Source organism: Zerene cesonia, chromosome 11 (genome assembly GCF_012273895.1).
Source record: "Zerene cesonia ecotype Mississippi chromosome 11, Zerene_cesonia_1.1, whole genome shotgun sequence".
NCBI classification, from domain to species: domain Eukaryota; kingdom Metazoa; phylum Arthropoda; class Insecta; order Lepidoptera; family Pieridae; genus Zerene; species Zerene cesonia.
In genome coordinates this window covers 3,786,205-3,813,909 of record NC_052112.1, presented here as the reverse complement: position 1 = coordinate 3,813,909, position 27,705 = coordinate 3,786,205, and the positions used below count along the sequence as shown (strand labels likewise).

General features: G+C 32.3%; 1 protein-coding gene across 12 annotated transcripts; it reads right to left on the bottom strand.

The window, feature by feature from the left end:
* Positions 1 to 23: 23 nt before the first annotated feature.
* Positions 24 to 23,803, bottom strand: LOC119830077 (matrix metalloproteinase-14). Of its 12 annotated transcripts, none has more exons than XM_038352922.1 (15): positions 23,528 to 23,803; positions 18,843 to 19,173; positions 9,489 to 9,642; positions 7,500 to 7,604; positions 7,092 to 7,260; positions 5,751 to 5,826; positions 5,080 to 5,157; positions 4,844 to 4,975; positions 4,479 to 4,650; positions 4,050 to 4,253; positions 3,615 to 3,871; positions 2,876 to 3,026; positions 1,496 to 1,680; positions 571 to 676; positions 349 to 385 (listed from the first exon to the last, which is right to left on the bottom strand). In XM_038352922.1, the coding sequence occupies exons 2-13, from the start codon at positions 19,002 to 19,004 to the stop codon at positions 1,634 to 1,636; spliced, it is 1,707 nt and encodes a 568-aa protein (XP_038208850.1). In that variant the 5' UTR covers positions 19,005 to 19,173; positions 23,528 to 23,803; the 3' UTR covers positions 349 to 385; positions 571 to 676; positions 1,496 to 1,633. The 12 variants fall into 12 exon arrangements, with proteins under 12 accessions (XP_038208851.1, XP_038208855.1, XP_038208859.1 ...); XM_038352930.1 differs by having other exon boundaries at positions 2,942 to 3,026; XM_038352928.1 differs by having other exon boundaries at positions 9,489 to 9,618; positions 23,528 to 23,802.
* Positions 23,804 to 27,705: the final 3,902 nt, after the last annotated feature.

Genomic DNA, 27,705 nt, shown 5'->3' with positions numbered 1-27,705 from the left:
GAGACTAAATGAAATACATGAGATTTGTTTAAATGATTTAATACAAATACTTCTCTTAATTCAATATCACACTCGAGCTTACATCATCTATTTATATTAAGTATAAAAACTATGACTTCGAATTAAATTATTGTTCTCGCAACAGTATAAAAGTTCGCACTCGTCAACAGTATGGCGTTCGCTATACACAATATATCGAACACTACAGACACACACACACACGCACACGATCACAGAGAGAGACGCAGTGTTCCTTTGCGCTAGGCGCGCACTGTGGAGGTAAGCGTAAACGCCAGCGCTAAACTAAGCACCATCCATGTACCGGGCGAAGTCGTGACTGCCCCACTGTTCCCCCTACGGTTCCCACCCGCGTCATCGGCGCCATCTGTCCAAAACACGTAATAAATAATTTAGCGGGTGAACATATAGCAATATTATCAGTGCATCTGTGCACAGTAAGTGCAATGAACAACACAAATGAATGATGAACGTAATGAGGCGTAAATCCCGCAAAACAAATCTGTGTTTTTCAACAGTTTTACCAAGCAAAAGAAATGAAAAGAAACCTACGACGCGAGTGAGTGATGGCGCGACGGAGGACGTATCTAGTCCTCCTTAGATAACGGAGCTCCAAGTACATACTACAGTAAAGCTCCGCCTGACTGAACGTTGACCACTGAAACATGAACTCGACTTTAGCTAGTCTTTTTATGTCACCGTTACCAGCGAACTACTTCACTCTATTATTTACACTACTACACTACTCAACCATTAGCATGCACAAATTGATATTTATATACATAGAACAAGTGTAGTAATTTAATTCTCCTGAATATTTTGTTTTGTTATATCAATGTAATACTTTTGATGGGTCGAATTACGCATGCAGTCGTATATTCGACAATGTTAGTCACACACAAATTAATTCATAGATCTTGTCAAAATTGTATATTCCCAACTAAAATCAATGTAGATGATTCACACGTGCCACTTCAAACGTGAATGAAATAATCTTACATTATAACGACGGCTAGGATTTTCTCTAGCAGCACCCGATGAACTTTAAATTGTACTTATGTCGAAGCGTAGAATTTTACTCAGGAATGAATCTAGAAAATGATCTTTAATATAACCAGAACTTCCCACAACCTATTTACTTTGTGGTCATATAATAAGTTTAACTAACTAAACCCTTTAATAAATAAAATGCAGTCTTAATAGTTTCAAGTATTGATATCGTTAATTTAAAATATTTTAACAATTGTTTACATATCGCTAACTCCCATCTAAACTACCTTACTTTTGATTCGTTAAGATTCAGAATGTACTGGTGAATCTATGTATCGAACTATGTAGGTATGAACTATGTTATGAAGAAAGCTTGATACGAGAAGCGAGTACGAGTAAGGAAGCACATGCCAAATCGCTAACAAGCTCTAAGCGCAACCTACTTATCACTATCACTACCATGCAAATGTGATAAAAAACAACGTACACACAGCGCGTGACATGACTGCCGGTATAAAAATCACCGCTATTGTCTTATAATCTCACTGGTATTCATATCCTCTATAACTAATTGAGTCTTTGTTTATGTAATATTATGTACAATATACAGGAACATCCATCCGGGCTATTTCCTGAACCAGAAGAATGATCTGGGAGCGGTTGATTTTACACCTAAAAGACAAACACAAAACACACAAATTGTAACGTGTAGAGAATCCAATCACCAACACGTTATTTATAACACTGGAAATCTGTGAATGACATTTGAAAACGATAAGTGCACCATTTCAATTAATTACTTTGTTGTGATTGAAATTGCACTGCGTGTTAACTATACATAAATAGTATCTTAACAAGATTTATTATTGAATATACATATATGAATTCAATAACATCATTGAATTATTTTTTAAGTCTGATTTAATTATTTAAGAATATTCTCTTGTTTAAGACACATTTAGCATTGCTTTACTAGTGTTTTCGTGATTGTAAAATTTGTGCAATTAAAAAAATCCTTAATTAAGTTCTTTTAAAGGTATACGTTAAAAAAAAATCTTTAAATTTTATTCGATAATTTTTAACGTATCTTAGGTATGTTCGTAGGCGCCCAGAAGCCGTGGTGTTGTGACCGGACCATCAACCATCAACCACTGCTTAAGCATAAGCTGAACAAAATGTTAAAATGCATGTTTTTTAACGCCACAGCAAAATGGGTTAGTATTTCATACTTTAATTTATGTTACTTTTTGCTGTTAATGGCATTTGTAGAAAATAATGTTAGTTTTCATTTAGTAAATCATAAAAAATAGATTGGTTAATTGCGAAACGCATCGCGGATTAGTATCTGAAAATGGTTATGACAAAAAAACAAAAAATCATAAAACAATAAACGAGCAAATCAAAGACAATTAAAATAAAAAAGAAAGGAAAACACAGTCTACAAAAAAGGAAACTAATCTAATACAGTATTTTAAGAACATAGAACATACTGAAATAACATAAACATAACAGACACAAAACAAAGCAGACTCATTCTACCACAGACAGTGGAGTTGGTAAGACGGTCCTAACCATCGGAAATAAACTAAACTCTTGGTATTTGTTGGCTGTTTCTGTGTAAAATAAAAAAATCAATAATTAATTATCCATCTACGTATTGAACGTAAAACAAAATCTTTAACACTCACATTATTTAATCACCCTCAAGTTTTTAACAAATACATAAAAAAAAAATTGAAAACTAAATTAAAGCAGGGTGTTTTAGTTTTCTCCTTAATTTCCTACTTTCAAAATTAAAAGGGTAGTTCAAAGAGAATTTTAGTCATTAAGTCCCTAAAACCAAGAGCCGCTGGACGCCGGAACAAACCTGCATCGAAGAGGATATCGCCAACGTCATCGTCGACTTCTGGGGAGTGCGTGAGGCGCGCGTTACCTCCGACTGTGCCGCGCGGCGCTGAGCTGCAGCCCAACCACCAGTATGCGCTCGACCTGGGGAACGACGGCGTGTCCATGTCCACCTGGGAAAATATTACAGCGGTCATTCGAAGTAAAATACATTAGTAATTAAATATAAACGCCACTAAAAAGATTATTCAGCGGTCATATGAAGGGAAAATACACCATAAATAAATATAAAGAAGTAACATTGTCTTAAGCAATATATTTTTCGAATTTATGTCTACAATAAAGATCCGCTTTAAGATCCATAATAAAGAATTACATTACTATAAAACGAATAAAGCTACGTATGTGTAATTCAGATTGCTACGTTATATGTATCTCGAAATGATAATAAATAATTATTTAATTTGATAGTGTAACTCGCAGTAGTGACTATTGTTCTTCCTTAACGATACTGTGTCATCATATCTTTATGCCTTTATTGTCCTCTATCAGTCCTATATCAGTAGGGAGAGAGTCAATAGAATGTTATCTTGACTTACTACGTCATTAATTATATAAAACATAAGCCATACATTTGTATTTGCAATAAAATTAAGAATCACATAAATTCAAAATATTACATTGATTTAAATTTCAACTCTGATTCGAAATTCCATGCTTTCATAACAAAATATTACGGTCAAAACAATTGCCATACTTACACTGAAACTTCTGTCATTAAACCGCCAATAAGATCCACCCTTGAAGAAGTACGTATATCCATTGGTGTACTGTAAAGCTGCGTCAATATTATCCGGGATGCCTTCCCAGTTAGACAAGGGTTTGGGATAAGTCGACTTGACGGGAGGTCGCTGAGCTGGATCGAACCTCCAGAACTTGGAGCCTTTGTAGAAGTAGATTTTGCCATTTCCTGACCATACGAGGGCTGCGTCTATGTTGTCTGGGATACCGGTGAAACCTGAAATTATTTAAAATTACTTCGTGAGTAATTTTTTTTTCCTGATTGATATAATTAAAATTAATTTTTGGCTACACAACAACAAGGTTAATAGAATCATAACTAAAGACACATACAAATGTAATTATAAAAACTTCTTTGAATCAAACAAATAATAAGCTTTATCATTTTACATTACCTTCACTGATATCCTTGGGGTAGTCACCGTCCATCTTCTGGCCATTATACCTCCAGTACTTAGATCCCTTGAAGAAGTAGGTCTTGCCGTTTTTATAGGTGAAAGCCGCATCGATGTTACCGGGAAGACCTGGCCAGGATCTGGCGATGAGGCGTGGGTATCCAGCTGCCACTCCATTTTCGGTTAGCTTCCAGTAATTCTCTCCTGGAATTAGAACATATTTAGATGAATGTTTTGATTGTAAGGACTTCACTTTAGAATATTATAAGAAATGATACAATCGAGAGAAATCATCTCTTACTCGGCAAATACAATTTTGATATGATTGATGGCTATTTATTAGCTCCTCAGGAGTTGTTATTTAATGCATAGACATTTATATTCATATTTTATATTTATAACGAGTTGCTTGATTTAAATCTATCGTACCTTTGAAAACAAATGTAGCTCCATCAGCAGAGTTAAAGATTGTGTCAATTTTGGGATCAGCACACAGCGTGGAATCTTCAGAGGAAGGTTGTTGCGTGGTGACCCGTGGAATAGTGGGGTTGGGCGCTAAACTACCACCGATATCGAGTTGTGTTTTGTGTCCGTATAATGCCTGAAAATAGAATAGTTGAAGGGTTGTTTTCGCCAAAAAAAAAAATTGAAACGATTTAATATTTTTGTTTCGTACTTACGTACGTACTTATTAATATCATCTGTACTGATATCCAGGAGAAAGAACTCACTATTTCATCTTATTTGACCATGATTATTTAATGTAAATTATTTTACTTATAAAAAAATCATACCTGAATACCCTGAATATCATCTTGATCCAGTTGGAAGGCAGGGTCGTATCCTCTGTAGAAGGGCGCCATAAGAGCAGATCTGACGTCACTGTGAGACAAACCTAACGAATGACCGAATTCGTGAGCAGCGACCTAAAAATATTAATCAGAATTGGATGTATTTAGGACATGATCATTTTAATGCACAAATCTTCAGATAGAAGACAAAAATTAAGCAAATCTGAATATGATCTTACTTGGAAAAGATTGGTGCCTCGTCTTGAATTGATGGACCACATTTCAGCGTCGTCGAAATGGGCGTCACCTCCATACACCTGGTCGAATAATGAAAAGCCATTTAATTAGTTAAAAAGGCATCAATCTATAATGCTTTATGGACTCTACATTATCTGCGAAAGCACGTTACACGTTTTAATAAATATTAAACGTTATTCTCGTAGAAAGTTTTTATCGTCAATAGTTTTGGAAACTCAAATAATGTTGGATGTATATAATATATCAAGGAAATATTTAAATCATAAAAATAGTTGTATAATGACTGGATAATAGGTACATTGCGAGAGTCATATTTACATAAAAGTTGTTAAAACAAATTAAGATAACATCGCATTTCAAAATGTTACTCTCTATAATATGGTAATGTGCTACATCCGTAGGCAAATACTTTTTTGTGTACTATTATTGGGAAAGCCGTCTTTACGCATCGTTTTGTGTTTGCATTTGCTGCCATGGAAATGAATAATATACTCGATATAAAAGAGGGGCCCGCTTTGCGGTTTAAATCATAATTAAGTGGATTTTGTTGAATAAAGAAGTATATAAACTAAATATACCCCTATTTTGAGGTTTCATGGAACAAAGGAAATTTGGAGTAATATCGTTAATATTTGACAGTAGTTCCACTTACAGGGAAATAGGCGTGGGCCAGGGTGCCTCCAGGTCCATCGAAAGGATCACCATCACCGTGCTCTCCCTTTTCAAATCTGTAGAATGATATTTATGTAGATATATTATTATAACAAAATTTTATTATAACTGAAACATCGATGAAAATTGAATAGGAATAATGCATAATTGTAATTAAATTTGACATCATCAAAGCGCGTTTATTATGAAACTGTCAATTAAAAAATAATTGACCATAAAAAGGGATAAAGATAAAATAATTACCAGGTCTTAAATAATCATTCCGATAATTGCAATAATTGAAAAATATTGTTCAATCGATTTCAGTTCCATTTACATGCTACAAAACAGTTGCACGGTAACAATTTACGATAGCAGTTGTAATGCAGACTTAATACTACGTGAGTTGTCATACAAATAGGCGAATGGCAGTCAATGCCAGCAATTTGTGTTCAGTTCCACAACACTGATCACCATTGTGTCCAAACTGCGCTCAAATATTTCGATTATGTGATGGGTAATACTTATTTGCTTGTATTGCGAGTTGTACAATGTGTCTGCGGTATTATCACTTTTATTTAATGTAAAACTTTATGTAATCAGGTTTTCTATTATCTATTGATCAACATGTTGTTTTTTTGTTTTTTTTTTTATAATGTTACACACTAGAATTCCGCTCGGCAGCATAGCAAAGAAAATACAGATCAATTAATACAAAGGTTTTAATTTCATACTTTCCATTCAATTGGAATTCCCGGAAAAATAGCTATCCTATAATATATTACCTTTCTCGGGTCTCAAATTATCTCTGTATCAGATTTCATCCAAATTGATTCATTGATTCAATCGTGAAAGATGGACAGACACAGTTGTTAAATTAGACATTTTGACAAATGTGCAATTTTTTTTTACTATAATACAATGGAATTGAGATATGAGAATGTTATCGTTGACGTTAAGTCCACGCAGCCTTTATCTTGAGACTTTAAGTGTAGTAGTTACACTGTGAAATGTTATATTATATTAGGTCATTTACACCTGAACAATAAACTATACAAAGCGATTAGTCACTCACGCCAAGATCGATTAATATTTATATTATATGTACATTATAACCATTACTGTTTTAAAATCGATTACCAACGTTCCTGGACAGGGTGGTACTCCAAATTTTAAAATGGGATCAAAAAAATCGATATCTTATTAAACACAAATAACACATCAATTGGTGGAAAACCCGACATCGAGTCACAAAATAAAATAAAAACAGCCGAATCGAGAATCTTCTTCGTTTTTGGTAACTTACACTTTATAATTAACAGAATAGCCTCAGTTCTCGTACCTGATTTCAATGTGGACCTGCCCAGATCGTTTTTGCGTAAAGGTGAGGTCGGTGTAGTCAGACCACACGTTGAAGGCCTTGGCAAGCTCAGCATCCACTTCAGCACGGTTCAGTCGCGATGGATATTTTGAGATCTTGTATGTCAGATTCTTGACGCGCCATCTTGATCCTAGATATTGAGCAAGTTTTAAATGCTATTAGATAATGACAGATGGAATTTATGATGTAAATAACGATAATTTGATTGTTCAGAAATCCGTGCAAATTCATCAACAACAATACCATTGTCAATCAAGATATTTGGCACGAAAATGTAGTTAGAAAAGGCAACTTTTTATTGTATGAATAAGTATATAATTGGCTACTTTGCACAATAATTTTAACGTTTTACGAATAGGCACAACTCACCCTGGAGTGCATAACGCTTGGCACGGCTTTCACCAAAACCGACTTTGTCGCGAACACCACACCTCGGCAATGACATCACGTTAATCGTTTCTTCGTCTAATTCACCTAAAGAAGAAAATTAAACACTTTAATTTTTGTTGAACTCGCGATAAAATGCAACAATAAAAAATATCAATTATCTAGTCAATATATTCATCGATAATGAGGAAAATGAGACAAAAGAATTAATCGAGAATTGTTGTGATGTTGTTCTAAGAATACAAAAACACTACAAATAAAGTAAGTGTACATTATTTATAGTGTACAGTCGGATAACATCTTGTTATCAACTGAGATTTTTAAATTTTTAACATTTAATCGTCGATGGTGATGACCAGGAAGCAATTACACAATAGCATAGACAAAAACGCAAACGGAAAACATCAAGCATAAACACCTCTTCAAACTTGGAATAGACATTTGTAACTATGACTATCATTTAATTGAGATTTTCATGACATGAAACAACGAAAAACAAGTTCAAAGTTGCTTTTATTTAAATTTTAACCCATTGTTGTTTAAAATATCTAAAAAGAATATTAAGACTTATACTACTAAAGCTTAGCTCGTTTTGTTCGTCAAAAAAAAAAAACAATTGTAATAAAATTGTTTGTAAAACAGTTATTATTCATATTGTAAAGAGCAGTGGATTATATATAACCACTCATAATTAGTAACACGTGAGCAAAACTACATCATTAATAAAATGATATAAAATATATCAATTTTATTTACAAACAATTAATATATATGCTTGTCTACAATAACATAAATTTATTACTATATTATTACGCTGTTGCAAGAGGAATACGAAGTATTTTAAAAATCTCTGAAAGGTTTTTTTTTCCAAACATACAATAATATAACCGGTATAGGGCCGACAACAACCTCACAAAAACGATCCCCTCATCAGGTATACCCCCTTTGGTTGGCCGCTCTTTAAAAAAAAACATCTTAACTTTGTACATATATTTCTTCAGATAACAATGAACTTTATACAATAGTCAGCCAGCTAGCTAATTCTGTTTCAAGACACGTACGGGTGAAATTAAAGTTCTAACCACGTAATGGTATGGTATTTCAGTGGTCTCCTGCCAACCATGGTTTCATTGACGGTAATTGCATTGTCAATGTCAATTACATCTGCTACTCATGTCATGACTAGTGATATTAGAAAAATAGTATTTTTAAATACATCGAATTTACCACTTTTTATAAATCAAACTGCAAAAATATATGGGAAGAATAGATGGTACTCTTTGATAAAAAATTAGTTGAGGGATTTGTCTAAATTTATTTACAAAGAACTGTGATCTGTGATTGCAGTAACAGCACAATTAAGGTACATTGTACGACGAATCAGGGATAAAAACCAATGTACACGAATACTAAAGCATTAATGTATAAAATAAGTATGATTCAGTACACCCAGCGTCCAGCAAGGTCACTGAGAAACGGTTATGGGTTACTATTACACTAATTACGTCAAACCAGCAATTCGACGAACATTCATTGTATGGTCACGCATACAAATGCGATAGTCACCATACAGCTGTTTGCCACTGAAGTGTACATTATTGAAATTTAAATTATCTGAATTAATTGACTGGCGTAGAGCAGGATTTATTTGTATTCATTTAATGTTAATGATCATAAATGGGTAACCTGTTTTGATGTCACTATTGTTTATAATTATTTATTTATCTACGACACATATGAGACGTAACAATATATTATATTTATATGTGTCTTATAGAATATCATACATAAAAAATCCATTAATCCCAAAGGAAAATCGTTAATACTTCGTTTAAATAGACATTTTGAAATATGTAAGATTACAAATAATAAATACACACTAGAAGAAACATTACCCTCCTCTTGTAACAGTAGAGTAAAAAAGGTCAGTATTAACTTGATCAGTATTATGTTCAATTATTGTATAAGTACCTGTTGTATTTAATCCAGCAAAGCTTTGAAATTCCGCAATCGCCCGCCGCCATGAGCTCTCGTCCATGATATGTCCGCTAGAAGGGTTTCTTACTGAAGGGCTCAGGTAGCCATATTGAGCTAGATACATCTGGAAGTGTGAATCGTAATTAGACTGCCGTATCCATAGCGGATATGGACCTTTGTTAATGACATGAGCATGCTTATGATAAGAAAATTAGTATGCAGCAAGAGGGTACAGCCAAAAAGAATATAGTAATCATGCGTTAGCTTGTATTGTTGGTCAATGGTTACATTTAAATGTACAGAAATATTAAGAATTACTACGTTTTGTGCAATAAAATTGCCACATAACGATCCAGAGAAAATTGTAATTTAATATTCATATTTACATATTTCCACTATAGTACTAATTTATTATTTCCTTTTATGACGGCAACGTTCATGCCAACAAACAAATTACCATGATGAATAAGTGTTGCTAGTGGAGAAAAACATATCATCATGAGTAATGCTTCCTATTGTAGGTATATCCCTTCTAAATGTACTATAGTTATGGTCAAAGTATACTTTTGTTTTGTAGCAATGATTAAAAGTTTAGGTTTTAGTGTTATACCGGAACTTCCCTATCATGTTATCAGAATATATTTCCATATCTTTCTGTTATTAATTTAAAATTTCATATATGTTATCTGCTGTTTATGAGTAGGTGGATACACCGTGACATCACAAAGTAGGTACTTTCTCAGCTTTTATCTGTTAAATCGTGCGCGTACGCAAGGTTATCCCCCATTGTTTATTATCAGCTCATATGATAACAAAGTAAACAGTGAAAATTGCTAAAAATAAGTTTTAAATAGACCGACCGCATTTAATTATATTAGTGCTATAACAAAAAGTTGACTATTTTGTGCAGTTTCATTACGACTACATGGAATTTGCATGGCTTTAACTAAGCTTTAGAAGGAGGCTTTCGGAAGACATATTTAATTTCAATATGTAATTGAGTAACGTGCATATAACAGCATATTTGCAACAACAACAATAATATTATAACCGATATTAAGATTTTTGTTCTAAACACGACAGTTCCTGAACACTCGCGCCACGATGTTTGAGTTGATATAAAAACGATGTGAACGACACGGTTGTTCTCAGTTCTTATGTTCATCAACCGCAAGCATGCAGTATCGTTTTACACTACGGCAACCTTGACAGTCGGCGCGTGCGGCGCATCGCAATGTGTGCCACGCATCTCCGACTGGCACCGCGCACGTCTTTGTTCATCTTAGCTGAGGGCCTATTAACAATGTCTGCAGTCAATACCCCCGCACACTTATTGTTTTTCCTTAACAACAATCGTTGCATACTACGTGCTGAGGTGGCCAATGAGTGCAACGAATGTTCATTTGTGATCATTTTTCTACAGGAAAATATGTGCCAGAATAGTGTGTGAATTTATAAAGCTTTAAAGCTCTGACTGTGGTAGAGCTTTCGTTTTTAGAAAAAATATATTGGACCATAAAGCTTATGACTACGTACGTTAATGACGACGTAGTTCTTTAAGGATTGAAGATATGATACTAGCTAGGTCACTACATATTATATCCCGAGAATTTTTCATAATGGGTAAATGAGATGAACGCTAGACTGTAATGTTGTCTCTTGAATTGCTTCTAATTTTCCAATAAATATTAATGAATACATAGTTATTGTGTCTTATAAAAGATTATGTTATTAAAATCGATTTTAAAAAGCTATTTGGTCCAGGAAGCATCCCAGAAGACTTATATGCATGAACGTTCGTTTATTCAATGATAATTAGCCATATTTTATTTGCACATCAAATAACGACAAGAGTGCAAGTAAAAAACAAAGTTATCTCGATTTAATTCTTAGTAAACAGTTAGTGATTGTTTTGGTATGGCTCAATTTCGCCTTCGTCCAGGTACTTGCCCTGTGTGACGATCGTTGACTTCATAATATAGTTGGAGTATTGTCAGGTTCTGATTTGATGCAACATACGAATACATCGCTGAATTCATTTTTCGTCTCTTCACCTTTATGTTTAAGGTATTCGGTTACGTCAAAATTTAAAGATGCTATCATCATCACTATATAGTATAAAACAAAGTTGCTTTCTCTCGTATGTGTGTCTGTATACTTAGATCTTTAAAATTACGCAACGATTTTGATGGATTTTTTTAATAGATGAAGTGATTCAATAGGAAGGTTTATTTATACAACAAAATAAGAAAAAAATGGGAAACGGGCTTTACTCCGAAATTATCGCATGCAAAGAAGCGGGCAAAAGTTAATAAGGTATACATCGAATTGACTATAATATCAAGAACTGATAATAAATTTAGATGCCTGCGTAGTCATAATTCAATCAAAAGCAAAACTTATAATCTTAAATATTTAAGCACTGGTATAGAGCATTGAAAAGATTCGATGGTATTTCAATGCATCGACCTCGAAATTGACGTCTCTTAATCCGAACAAATTCCGCTGATAGTGTTAGCATTATTCCGCTTATCCTTTCAACCGTTAAGTCGAAAACGAAGTGCGAATTGATTCTTGTACAATGTCGATTTCATGTCACGTAGGCGGTATTCAAAATAACTGTAACAGTAAATCCTATTATCGCAGTGTGAGGATAATGTAAAAGTATTTGTCGACGGGTTAATAAATTTGTACAAGCGTATCGGGGTCAGTGTGCCTCGGTAACGGTTGGAGTCTGAGGCCGGTAACATGTATGTTTATGTGATTCGGAAACACGCTGTTTCGATTGTCACTGTTAAGGTCACTTTCGAACGGAAAATGTGTCGAGTTAAATGCAAATATGATGGCTAAAATCGACGAGCATTTTGCCGTTTATGTCATATGTTATTATAGTTGTAGTACCTGTGCTAATGGTGTATAGTTCAAAGATCAAAACGACGTCCGTTTTATTTTTCTTGTTTTATACTCGATAAACATTATCATTATAACAGAAGAATGATAAATAAAAATCTTAAATGGAATATTCCTATGGAATAGTAATGGAATACTTCATATCTAATTCACCAGTTTATATTATTTTTTTCGAGCATGTTGTGCTCCAAAAGTTCAAAATTAAAAGGGGAAAAGAATCCTTTGTGCGCTTGTTGTAACCTTTAAATTAATACTTGACACTGGCCAATAGTATATAGTAACACAGTACCAGTCAATAAAGAAGAATAAAAAAGTAACACGAAGGGAGATGTCACCTTTAATTACTGCTGTTGAATATAAAAAGGTGAAAAACCTACCGGAAAAATGTCTTCCGGCCAGTCCTTTTGTTTACTCTATGCGTAAGTTGCTTAATCACTGTCCTCCTTAATCATACCTTTCCACCTAGTTATATACTCACAACACAGTCATTGTTTGTTTTCAAGGGCACTCGAGACCATAATTATTATTTATTGCAATGCACTATGTAAAAATATTAAATACAAACGTCTTCTATTTTTTCTTTGTATAGATGATAGATGTTACGTAATTTTCTGACGAAAATCGTAGGAATATTACTATTTATAATTAAGTAGTTATAACAAATGAGTATTGTTACACCACATTGCAGGCATTTCTATGATATACATTGTACTTAGCTTTAAACATTACCGCATGCGGGTCTATAATGACGGAGAATATTCATGAAACATATGTTTATGTTTATAAAAACGAACTTTGAGTAAAAATACCTTAAACTCAATAAGAATTCCAAAATCTTATTTAAATTTAAATCAATTTTTGATTTGAAATATCATAAGAGTATGATATTAGTAATAATTAATGTTATCTGAAATCTGAATTAACAGAAAAAAAAAGTATTTTAAAATTTACTAGTCCATTAGACAAGGTTATTTTTTGACTATCGTACGTGACGTATTGATAATTGAATATCGTATAGTGTTGACATTCTTTCATTATCAGCCTGATAATAACATGGTTAGTGGGAACCCTTATTGGGTGTTGATAGAAATTTCTATATGATGAGTCGCAATTTGTTCTAGGAAGCATCTTAAGGATAGTTCTGATAGCTCAATTAAGTTGTCTATATTACACGTGCCTGTGTTTATGAATTGTTCTCAATCATAATTAGGAAGTATTATGCAAATAAATTGTTAATTTTATTAAAGTCCAGGTTAATTTCTGGTTTAAATGCAAATTATACATTTCTACATCATTAAAAAAAGTAGTTACCTACCAATCTTAGCGTAAATTAAACTCCTACGCGACATAAACATCTGTTAAGACAACAAGGGTTTTGAAATAATGACTAAAACAGTTTGATCCAATCTCCATATTATAATAATATGTACGTTATTAGTGGCTTAGACATAATTTTGTTACCTTAAAATACATCTACATAAAACCATGTTAACTCAGTAAAGGAATGAATAATAAAAATGTGTTTATTTTAATCTCTGTCTAAGTAATCGTAATTTATAACAAAACAAATTTTGATTTTAAATGTATCATATAAGTCATAAAATGTGTTAAAATAGATACAATTGAAATGTACAAAACAAATGTACCTATTGAGTTTACACTCAATGTGTACGTACGTAATTTTTACGGCCTTTGTTATAGATAGTTAATAACAAATGCTGCTAGTGCAACGTACTATGGCATTAACATACATAAATTACACATAATAACGTGAAAATGTTATTATACGACTCGTGTAGGGGATAAATACACGTGTACTTTGGGTGTAATGATATTTCGATACGCAAAAACATACTCGTGGTCTCCATAATGTATCTATATATCGTAATTGGTTCACACATCTGATACAATTATAAATAATTTACGATTACATTATACATACGAAGTGCGCAAATTATTCTGGACATTTAAAAACGTAGATAAACATATGTATATGTAATTCTAATAGTAAGAAATGTTTGTACTCAATTCATTTTTAATTGCACTGAGCAAATTGTGTAATTATGGGAAACATACAGATATAGTGAATTGCGGATTACAAAGATTATCTATTATGATTAACAATAATAATACTGATTGAGCTGATGGGAGAAAAACGTTTTAACTATGTAATAAATAATTATTTATGTTAGGATAAATGATTTATCTGTGGCTATTTTTTCTTAAAAGATTCTGTTTACACATTGGTTTAAATAGTCACCAAGAATTGCTATAAAATATTTCAAGTACGTGAGTGGTTTTTGAATGTACACGCAATATGAGTTTATCAAGGATTCTAACATGAATGTAAGGAATAAAAATCGTCAATGTAATAGCTTTATTTGATGTTTATATTTAGTTAGGCGTTTAATATTTCAAGACAAGAAAATAAATAAAACAGTATATATAATAAAATATAACGTTATCTAAAAGCTCTTTGGATCCTAAGTAGCAGTAGTCGTTACTTTATGAAAGAGATAATTTCGATGAGACTAATAATTAATTTTTTATTATGTTATTTTATAAAGAATTAGAATTATTTCACACCAAAACCACTAAATATGTAGAAACCGAAACAAAATTTCGAATCGAATGAAAGTTGCGTTATCCGTCACTCACTACAATTAATAGCACTTGTAATAACTCATAATTGTAAGCGATTGACAAAACGTTAAAATAGAACATATTGCGTGCAAACCTTCGGTCTTTTTTTTCCCATTTGTGCCCTTTGTCCGCCACCATCACGTTTATCACGTGTTCAAATAGCTAAGATATAATCAATTCTGGTCCGTAGATTGCCGCCAATCATTTGCTGTTTACACGTGGAAATTGGATTTTTATGTTAATTTCAACAGTCAAAGTGAATATGTCTATTTGCCTATGGACAATCTGTCGATGAATCTTCTCGTTTTAAATAATTAAATTCTAGTCTACACTTTAATTTATTATGCAATCGGGTTGCTAAATGCAATTGTGTAAAATAATATAATTTCAATGTATGACTGATCAAAATTACACTCCCCTTTTTTCTAACACTCTTGAAAATTGCTGAGAAAAACATTGATAAGAATATGTAAAGCAAACATATGACGGAAGATGCGAACAATGAGAAGCGATCAGGACCAAAGCGTCCATGGAGCGCGTGCTGAAGGTCGGCGGTGCTTCCTGCGCGCGTGACGAGAATCTCCGCCCGCTACCATCGCCACACTTCATAACATCCGAAACCGCAGAAATCATATTACTCATGTAAACGTCTGTTTGCTGTCTGCTTCGTCAAACAAATATTTTTTCTGTATGAATAATACACGAGTTCAATGGTCGATACCTTAATAGCAAAATACTTTTAAAACTTGCCTTGATCATGTACCTACGTTTTAAAACTTTGTGTTTCTAGTAAAGCAGGAAAAACTAAATACTTTGAAAAAGCTGTTTTTAAATTTCTAAGAAACAAAAGCATTGTCACAATCAAATATTAACCGTAGTTATGACGCTTCTTAAATATATACTTCGCGATTCTCAAAAACAATTCGCTTCCCAGGAGCTCAAATCGTGACTAGAGTTGCAGACATGTAAAATGTTGTTTTTGGACCCGTTTATCTTCTGCCATGACAAGGTTTAGAATGATTTTAAGATACGATCAGGTTTTCCTAAAAGCATCAAAGGGGCGGTGGACAATATAGGCAGTTTTGTATGCGAATTGTGTAGTGTTGTCCATCATAGAGGTAAAAAATAGAAGACAATGGTCTCAAACTTACAAATTCTCCACATAAACAAAACCTATACATGTTATTTATGCCAAATGCTTTTAAAGTTCATTGTTCTAACCCGCGTAGGAAATTTTACGAGAGATGTCCGCTCACTGGCACACGCGTCGAATTTTTATATCACATTAATCGAACTCATGCGCGAAACGTTAAAGACAAAGAACAGCTCAGGTTCTTGGCACTTTCTGCTGGGGCATTGTTCTCAGTAGGCATGTAGTGGTAGAGTGACCCCCTATATAAGGGTGCCTTATTCATAACAGTACCTATTGAATGTGGCAGGAAATACCATGGTAGATGTGCCGCAGAGGTGGATGACACTATAGTCACGTGAGTGTCGTACAATGACCTATAAATTTTGAATCCCACTATCCCTTTGGTGTAACCAGCTAAAGCCTGGTGGCGGGAATGCTTTCGTGACTTGGACCGATGTGAGGCTCACGACACTCGTGGGCGTTGACGCGTATCCTAGTAACGATTTTGCATTTCAATACTTTTTTATTATATGAGGTTAACTTTTTCAATGTGGCATTTTGCTTTTTCATTACTATACTACAATATGTCGTGTCCATATTCTCGTTATTATATTTAACTTTTAGAAAAACTGATTAGGTTTAATCCTTGAACACCCACCTTATTTAAAAGTTGCAAAATGAAAATTTAATTAATAAGACACTTATTTAGCTTTCAAAATCTATACGCAACAGATTTACATCAAATTAGAATATTTAAAAGTACATTCCTTGGCGCTTTTTGCTTGTTTGAAATTTGTCTATAAGGAGAATGATTATTGCGTTTTGTGTATTGAATTGTAAAAATTCAGTTGTTTGTACATTAATATTTGTTGACTGTCGCAACTATTTTTCTATGAAAAGTTAGATTATAATCAATTTAACAGCAATGGCAGGGCGATGAAACCTTGACATCTTTTATTAGATTTAGAAATTTATGTGTAATAGCTGTTAATGAAACATTGGCTATGTTACCTGAGTCAGGATCACTTTCATATAAAATTTATTGTTGAGTTATGTTAATAATAATGAAAAACACTCTCAGAAATACTTTAGCGTCTTGATATTATTTAACAAAGTATGTCGGTCAGCGTGGCTTTTGAATGTGCGCGAGTGAAAGTTTTATCATATTTTTCAATAAATTATTGTTACATGCTCAAAAAATTGTGCTCGAATATTCTATATAATTTTCTTCGCGATATCTTTGTTATTTTAGAATTCGATATTACATAAATAAACTGCAATATTCTAGTAATAACAACCTGACAAATGTGGAATATTTTTCAGTTCGCTCTTATTTAATTACCTAGGAATCGATTTTACTTCGACTTATTCATAAACTAATAAACTAATTTTCAATATAATTGAAATCATATGGAACACCAACGATATGTGTTTGTCGGTGCACTATGACCTAGAACTTGGCGGCAGGCGAGCTGCGAGCTGTAAGACTGGTTTTATGAGTCACAATGCGTTCTACTGTTTCTAAGAAACATATATAACTTTATTACCGTTTCCTCCTCAAGCCTGAACGTCCTACTCCCTGACTCACAGTACGGTGACCGCTCATATCATTTTTATGTAATCTTTCCTTGCGTTGATGGCTTTATAGTTCCCGAGAGCGATATGGGATTATTGTGATAAATGTGGTTTCACATAAACACTCATGATACAGTTACTCTAACAATGTGATGAAGATACCCCCCGATAAAATATTTTAAACCTCTAAAAGTACCTGTCTGTGTGTTGGATTCTGTGTGTAATTGAAATGAGTATAATAATCTATTTCATTAATAAAATTTGTGACCATACATAGAAACATATGCATAGCATTTCATGCTAGACTTTGATGTTATACTATAAAAAGTTCAACAAATAATAATTAAAAATATCATTTACTGATTCATTCACAAACAACGTATCCTTAATGAATACTAAACAAATGACACAATGTCGTTAAATTACCAATATCGTGGTAGGTATCAATAAGAGCATATATGTTCATTGGTGATTCACATATTACGAGTGCTAAAGTAAATGTAAGGAAACCAAGTTTGAATCAACGTGAAATGAGTACTTTTGTATCCGGGTGGTTTATTATGAATGAATACTACGACCGTGAGTGAGTTTACTACAGATTGAGTTTTTAATTCAAGGCGCCGATGATCAATTCTTTGAAACCATGAGTCACCTGTCGACCTAACGCGAGATCATTTCCGATTTACAAGATTAATGAGATGTATCGGTATGTATTTAACGGAACTTACTGGTATTAGTCATACGTATTAAATAACTTCAATGTTTATGCAAAAATAAACCCAAATAATATTTCATTTTAAAAATTAAATGTCATTTCGATAAGACTATAGGGTTTACCCATGATTAATATGGTATTTCTTTTGATAGCGTTATATCATGAATTCCGTTTTGGAAGCATTAATTATTTCATGTAATAAAATAAATATATGCTTTAAATACAAATACAGTAATGCAGTATTAGAACATACGAATTTTAGTTAAAAGCATGTTTAGAGAAAACGTAATTGCATGACACATTGATGATAAAACCACAGATAATACTAGTAAAACTATATAACTATACTAGTAAAAGAACTAACGAAACTCACCATAGCTTTATCTGTTCCTCCGAAGGCTGGTGCTGCACTACTCCTTGTGAGGAAGATCAATGCTGCCACCGTCGTCCATAATATCCTTAAGCTACTTCTCAAACTAATCGGCGCCATGTTTTTTGATACTATTCTTTCTCTTGTGCTACTTAATATACTCATTTGTTACTAACTTAGATATTAATATTATTCCTTCTTCTATAAATCGCGATAACACATATTTTTTTTATCAAAAATATATCTTAACCAGTGCGGTTACAAATATTTTTCGTAAATTTTCGTACTTTTTTGTTAATCTTCTGATATGTTTAATGTCTCGAAGATTTAATATCTGTAACAAGAAATAATTACATTTAAGATGCTGTCGGTTAGTCGTATAAGTAAATACTTTAACAACGACATAAAATCTTGACACGTCAATCGTATCTGAATGAGTCATAGTATATATTACTTATTTAACTATGTAAACAATATATATACGAGTGACCCCTCACATCAGTATGAACGCAGATAGACGTTGAATGAAAATATGAGTATACATTTATATTATCTCAAAAGATTCAATTGAAAAGAATGTGTTAGCAAATTTGACCCAGATTTACAACACACTTATCGCCCAACACTTATCAATATAAGAGATAAGTGGTTACACACTAATCGTTTAGTGGCTCGCAAACAATAGATAGTAAGAATAAAAGCAGTTCTTCGATAGGTTGTAAATGTAATCACATTTGTCAACAGTCCGTCCCCACACCTGACAGACCTCGCTCGCTTCTATTCTAGTTATCATTAATTGATACGCAATATTGCTATTATAGTCTTTCAATTACATTTTCATCACAACGACGACTCGTAAAAAGGGATGTTATTGTAGGTACAGGATCAGATATTCATTAAAGTTCTTTTAATTTGTGTTTTTTTAAATGAAGATTAAGTGTAAATATAGGTTATTATTTTTATGATATCAAAATTAATAGGCAGACCTTTTATTCCCAATGTAATTTAGTTTTACATTGAGTTTCAATTACTATCTACGTTTTTAATTTAAGCTCGTTGAAAATAAACGCACATGCATACTGTGTTAATATAGAACTCAAGTGGGCTTAAAAAGTCGAAAAAGGTGTCGGTAGCAATTTTCCGCTCGCTGAAGCGTGTCGATGGAGGTTTCTCCGACATTGGGTTCAAATCTTACCTAACTTCATTTACCGAAACCTTTTTATACAGTTTACTACGATTGCATTAATAATCTTGGCACCGAAAATCTATTTAAATCTAATTATTTTGTGAAATTCAACTGATCAGCATATAATCAATCTGACCGAAGAGAATAAGCGAATTGGCAATAATTTGGATAAAGCATAAGGTCATTTCTATTTCCAATAATTAAAGATTTTATAGTTCAAAATCATCATCAGTCTAGATATGTCCTCCTCCTGTTTGAATTCAGGCTACAATACCACGCTGGCCAAGTGCGGGTTAGCAGTTGTCACATGTCGCTGAATTTTTAGTTCTTAGACACACGTTTCCACACCGTTTCTAGTAGTGGTCATATGTATTATGTGCAAATGGATTGAAAGATCAATTAAATTTTCGCACGCTCATCTTGCCTCGAAGCCTAATTTTGCGATTTTATTTGAGTTCCTAACCACTAAGCCATAACTGCTCAATTCAAATATAACAACTACACTGTATTAAATAGATGTAAATTACTGGGTACATACACAAGGTACCAAAATCTATACATAATCGATTGAATTAGTAAAAACGTCATATTATAGAAAAGGGGCTGTTATTAAACAACAGTAGTAATTTAATTATTAGCTTTATAGCATTGAAATGCTTTTAATGCCGGGATCACGGGTGGCCGAGACGAAGAGTGGTTGCTACGGTTTGGCAAAAAACGCTGGTTCGAATCCCGCGTCGTGATCAAAATTTTTTCTGTTCTTTCAAAATTTCTCAGTAGTAGTAATTGTTTATCCTATAGTAGTTACTATTTATCCCATTCTTATTGCTTATTTCCACTATTCTGTAAAAGTGATTGACAGAGGTCACACAGTTAATTGAATAACCATTCGTGCGTAACATTTCATTTGAATTATCTTGTAGTAAGAAACGCTGATCTAACAGATCATAATTTCGCTGTAACCTGTGAGTACTTGTTAAGGAAAACTAGAAGTGATTTTAAGTCAAATACTATTAAATCAACACAAAATATGATCATTATGTTAAAAATAATTTATTATATCATGAAATATGTATATTTATGAGTTAGTTGACCACATACTCATGGAATATTTTACTATATTATATGATATACGCATACCTGTATCGGTATGTAGATAAACATATTATTTTTTAATATTCCAGTCGTAAAATTAAAAACTGCATAACTTATGTCATCATTAACTATATATATCATGTAATAATATTATTATCATTGGTACTCAATTTAATTGATAGCTAATCATGTTTTAATATTTAAAGAATTTTGTTAGGTCTCTGCACTAATCTCCAAAAATAGTACGTTATAAAAATATGTAGTCTCTCCGTCTATTACGGAAACAGTCAAATGATTTTGAAGTATTTACGCTATAGGTACATTTTCTCTAAAACAAAACTTGATCTTCTTTAACTTCTTATTTTAACTTCATTTACACTAACTTTCTTTATTTATCATATTATTCTTTTTTGCGCAAATAATTTTTAAATATTTAAAAAATATACAGAATTAAAAGAATCGATCATGAGGCGAGATCGAAAGGCTTGCTTCTTTTGCCATACCGGGCTAACCACGAAAAAAAATACTGTTAGTATTTTTTTTATATATTTTTTTTTATAATTAAGGGCTTGCTATGTTAAATGAATAGTTTGTATTTATTGTGTCTGATTGGAACGTATGTAAAATGTTTTTACAGAAACATGTATCGTCTCTGACCCTGAAAACCTTCCTTCTTCCGGAGACTCGTTGCAATATTAATGACATGTCAACGCTATGATGATGAGGGAACTAGTCAAGACAACTTTAGTTAGTTTACAATTTATTCATAGGACATATTATTGCGAAAGAATATAATTCTTCCACATCCAAACTGAACTATTTTTGCATTAGACATATTGTTTGGAAAATCTAGCATATGGTTCATCGATTTTCAATTGTTTAAATTTACGTTAAACTTACGATGATATCTATTTTTTTTAACGTTTCCGAATCTATAACCACTCAAGAGCATTAAACCTTTGCGATTAGAATAATATAAAATCACAATTTATTCTTCTATGTGTTGGATTATAATTAAATAATATACGAACAGCACAGAATCTTCTAAGGAAAATATATTAAGTTAAATTATTGACATGGACTATTTTTACGCGCTTTTTATAAGCTTCACCTGTATGTTTGTATGTTTGTTTGTTTGTAACCGACTTCTTTGGGCGCGATTTTGACCCACTTTAAACGGCCAGATTTCGTTCAAACTTTGTAGATTTATTGAGGACCGATGACAATACACTAATTTGATAAAATTATTTTGTTATTTTACAGAAACATCTTTGCTGTGAATTTTATTATTAATTCGATACAACAATAAATACATTGGCACTTTTAACAATGGCTTGATATTCGTACAATTATCTCTATCTTTAATATAATGGTTATTTTTTCAGTATACGAAAAAAAATTAAACTATCAACTCGAATTTAGACCTATAGTTTCATACATTTAGTTAATAATAATAAAATTAATATTGTTTGCGGTTTTGTTCACGTTTGTTCCTCATTAAATTTACGTCATAGAGACTTAAGCGTGATTCATATGGAAGGAGTTCCCATACGATTAGAATATTGACATAAACATTTAAATTTTAATGCTTATAACTGGTTTAGAGCGAACAAAAACGTACGTTGAAAAACATCGGTTTTTCTAATCTCATCACATAAACAGGAAATTAGCTACCTGGTTAAAAAAATAATTAACGCGTCAAAAAACTCGAAATAAATTGTCAAATAGAATATCTGACGGCATTCTTCATGCCTAGGTATGCTAAGGTAAGATCAGTTGTTATCAATAAGATAACACATAATGCCTTATCCGCTAAAATTATCTGATAACATTACAAGAGATACTTAGGCCATTCGTGAATGGAACAATATATTTAAAGGGAAACAATATATGGTTTAATACATGACTAGTAGGAAATGATTATGTTTTGCTTGTTAATAATTCATCTAGTGACGGTGATACATCGCGACATCATGAATTCGACTCAGGTATATAGGGGGACTGACCAGTGATACTAGTATAAAATTACACGATCGTCATACTAATAGGATCCAAACACACTCAACTTATCTATGAGACAAATCTTCAAAATCTCAGCACATAACTTAAAAAAGAAGTAAAATTTTCCTCCTTATAAGTACTTGTCACACTCATAAAAATATTACCACTGAAAATTATCTAGTTTCTTAGAAAATCAATTGAATTAACCACAATTAATGCCAGCAATTGTCGCATAACTACGTTCCTATGTTTTTTTATCAAGCGATAAACAAAGGTTATAAGCTGGTTAGCAACTCACCTATATATACACAATACAATTAGATTTTTTCAAGGCGCTTGTACAACCCTATGTCTCATAAGTATTTATATATATTTATATATTTGAGCAATTAAAAAATGTCCATACTTGCCTTAAGTTTTCCAGGCTCATGTAATCCTTACTTTTTCAGACATTTGATTTTCATTCCACTAATGTGAACACGTTCGATATGTGAAAATGTAACGTTCACAAGCACTCTGAGTCACAATGTGCCGCGGTCACTTTTTCTTTGCAATTGCACGAAATTTCAAAGAAAATGAATCGTGAGTCGAGTTTCGGCACGAGCGATCGTAGTGCCCCTTTGCGGCACAACCTATCGCTGCCCGCGACTTGTAGCGTGTGTGCGCCGCGCGTGTCTCACTCACCTTATAAAAGGCTTACGCTTGCCCGTGCAGCTAGGCCTCCGCCCGCCCCTTTGCCCAACTAAACTTAATTCACAGCAAAGCTTGCACGTATAATTGAGAAAGAAAGTTTACGATCGCTTCGGATATTGTGAATTAAATTGCAATCAAAAACTTAATGCGCTTTTGGCGTTTCGTTATAACTCTAATTGGAAGTTATAATTGTTGTGAGGTATTTAATATTTTTTGCAATTGTTCTGAAGCATGATTACTTTGAAATATGTTGTTTTGTTAGTTTTTTTTTAGTGTTATTTGTTAATCTCTTGTGAATATTACAATTGTGACTCTACATATCTTGCTTCAATTACATATAATTGGTCGTAATTAACAAAATTGTATTTATGAACTAAACGATAAATTATTCAAAGGGTACTAAGAAGACAATTACACTTTTTTCATATTTGCATCGTATAATAAAAAATAATTATAATATCAATACATAGTATTAGTACAATTACTTGTATCTTTGTTTTTATGTTACGACTACACGTGTCACGTGATTATAAGCAGTACACGTCGCTCATATGCATCTACATTAATTGTATGCATTCAATTATGTTAATTTTATAACAAATTAGGAAATACGAATTCCGAACATTCCTAATACAAGCAAGACTCAGCAGTAGTATGGTATTTACTTATGTTGTCAAAAAATAATTAGTTTAAATCCAATTTGTTTTTGATGTTAGCGATAATATTAATAAAAGAAGTGACATAGGTACATATTTAAATATATTATATTAAAATCATTGTGTTGATCATTGTGTAACAAAGAAGTTAATTTTTTTTGTGTCGCTAGTTACATTATTTTTTCTCTTTCTCAATCGTTTTAAAAGTACGTTGTAATAAAATATAGTAATATAGTTATCAGTGACCGAACTAAAGACACAGTGAACACTTATTTAATTGAACAGAACAATGCTATTGAAACAAGAAAATACTGTTAAATATTTGCAAATATATCATTTATGGCCTTTATAGAGCAAGCGTCAAAAGCAGTCATCGTACAAGTCACGTTAAATGTCGATAGAACTGTCCTTTATACAAATAATGCTTATGATAGCAGATTTTTAATAAAAACAAAACAGTTACTACAGAAAGTGGTTAATTAATACACAATAGTAAGATCGATATATCTTGACACTAATTGATAATTTGAATGCAAATTGCTTACGATAAAAAATGCACTTTTGCTATTATGAGCAACTCATAAATTGTTTCTTTTACTGTTCGCTAGGTGTGTATAATAAGGGATAACTTTTTAATCATTTGATTTAAATTGATTCTTTGGATCTATTCTTTGGATGAATAGCCACTGTAATTATTTAAAAAATACCTTAGATAATATATTCCCAACCATGAATGTAAAGATATTGTATAAAAACGAAAACATATTAAACTGGTAATAATCAATGTTTGCCTAAAATAAACGCCATGCTTCACTAAGCACGGAATCAAATGCGTAAATAAAAATAAATAAGAAATTAATAATCTCATCTAATTGATAGTCAAAGCATAGTACAGGACAATTTCCTCACATAAACAATTGTTTCTGCTATTTATTACAATAGCGAACAAAGCGCAAGCATGGAATCGTTTTACATATGTATAGTGGTATAGGGTGACCTTCATAAATCCTTTCCGACATCATGACGCAGCCATTGTCTACGCTGACTAACCAGGGTGGCTTCCCTGAAAGCTGGTGGTGGCAATGGTGGACTCACCAAGGTCAAGGACGCTTTTGTTGTGCCATATACCACAGTTCAAACACCGACAAGTCATGATTATTTCGATAATTTGAGGTGGTTCTTTGTCATACAGGTAAAAGTTATAGCTAATATGAATAACGGATTGCGTAATGCTGGTACAGAGTTATGTAGCTGAAAGTGTGTCGCTAGGATCTTAACTGTCTTTATCGTATATCAGATAGTTAAATATATCTATATATAGGCAACAGATAAATATATAGATATAATATGTCTTCGCATGCTCCAAAAAATTTTTTATGCCACAAACTTTCGTCCATTCCTCCCGGGGTAAAAACAAAATAAAATAAAGCCTACATTCACAGATAACGATGCTTTGTTAGTAAAATATTTACCCAAACAAAAAATATTTAACCAAAATTATATCAGTAAAATATTTAATATAATTTCGTTTTTTTTTTTCAACGACACAAACTCACAAATTCAAAACCTTCTTTATAAGTAACAAATAATTAAATTTTCAAAAGACTCATATAAAATTTCAACCCAATCAGTTCAGCCGTTTAGAATTTATAGTGAAAAAGATAAGTACGTTAAAAATAATTCTTACTGCCCGCCTAGTGTTCCCGCGTTAATTTACCTATTAATATTAGGGATAATGTTCTAATGATAAAATTATTATTCAATCAGTCCAGCGGTTTTGATGCTTATTAAATACCAAAAAACAATCAAATATTTCCTCTTGATAATATTAATATGGAAGTGTAGACGTAATAATATTGCAACAAGTTTTTTGTGTTGGTTATCCTGGTCAATATACCTAAAAAAGAACGCTTATCGCCTCACTTCATATTTATAGAATGCAAATATAATTATTATGGCTTTAAAACGTAATAAACGCGTAATATTATTTAACTTATTTAACATTTTACGTATTCATTTATTATCCTGTACATTTTTGTTGCATGTTTCAAACCTTTTGCTTATCACAAATCAAACGTTCCATTGATATACGGCTTAGCGTTAGTAACATGAAGAGACCCTGACTTAAAAAACGCTCTTACCCTATACATAGAGCAGTAATTTCATTTCCCACAAGGTTATCTTATACAAGCTCGCTAGACTAAAACTTAGTTCCTTGAAGAAAATAATTCACAATGTTACTTTTTTTTGCACTCGTCTTTATGTATTCAATTTTACTAGTTCTTTGTTTTATAAAAAATGAGAAATTCCAAATAATTATTATTGAACATTATTTATTGCTCACAAGTTAAAACATGAAATATGAATACATACATGCATATTTTAATTAAGACACATTTTCTAATATCGAGTTGCGCCCATGGCGGCCAAAAAACATGGACCAAGCATCCAAGAGTTATCGAGAGACACAACAGAGTACCAAGCGACAAAAATAACAATTAAAATACATTACCTCCATCATTAACGTTCACAATTCCATTAAAAACTACTCTAAACACGTTAATGGTGGTGTTAATTGCACACTTCCTTAATTGTTGAGACTGATGTTGCGTGTCTTGCTTGTTAGTGGGATGACTCCTGATACGAAATACTCAGATTAATAGACTTAGACTAACTAACGACGCTTAGACTCATATTACTGATAATAATACATATGTGGTTATTATATAATAAATATGGTGGCGTTTTTAAATGGTCGGATCGAAACATACAATTCTTCTTATAATCTATTCAATAGCTTCATAAAAATTATGGAATTTAACGGATTTTCTTTATTCTTTAAAAATTGATAAGGAAACCTCTTCACTCTATTGTAATCGGAAAGAAAAAAAGATTTGTTATTAGTTATTAGGTTCACAAAAAATCATTACATATAAGTGAAAGCAAATATCTGAATGTTTATAGCTCTACCCCATCCAAGTTAAGGTGACATGATTTGAAAAATATCTTGTATTTTATGTATTCCCTAATTTCGTTTACAGTTGTTTAGGTGGCTAGTATTTGTGATACTTATTAAAAAATAATACAATGGCTGATAGATGCATTTTTACCAGATAAAAATTAATTACATGGATTATTTCTTGTTATCTCTAAAATCAAATGACGAAAAAAATCTTGTTTACACTTTAAGAAACAGGAAGACAATACAAACATACAATGATGTACTTAATAACGT

What these genes read in the sequence shown, in the direction of transcription:
- LOC119830077 (XM_038352920.1), bottom strand. Translation starts at nt 19,004, where the DNA reads ATGAGTATATTAAGTAGCACAAGAGAAAGAATAGTATCAAAAAACATG. An exon ending in TGCTGGATTAAATACAACAG is followed by an intron (nt 7,605 to 9,488) that starts GTACTTATACAA and finishes TTTCTTCTTTAG; the next exon opens with GTGAATTAGACGAAGAAACG. An exon ending in TTAATGACAGAAGTTTCAGT is followed by an intron (nt 3,027 to 3,614) that starts GTAAGTATGGCA and finishes ATATTTTCCCAG; the next exon opens with GTGGACATGGACACGCCGTC.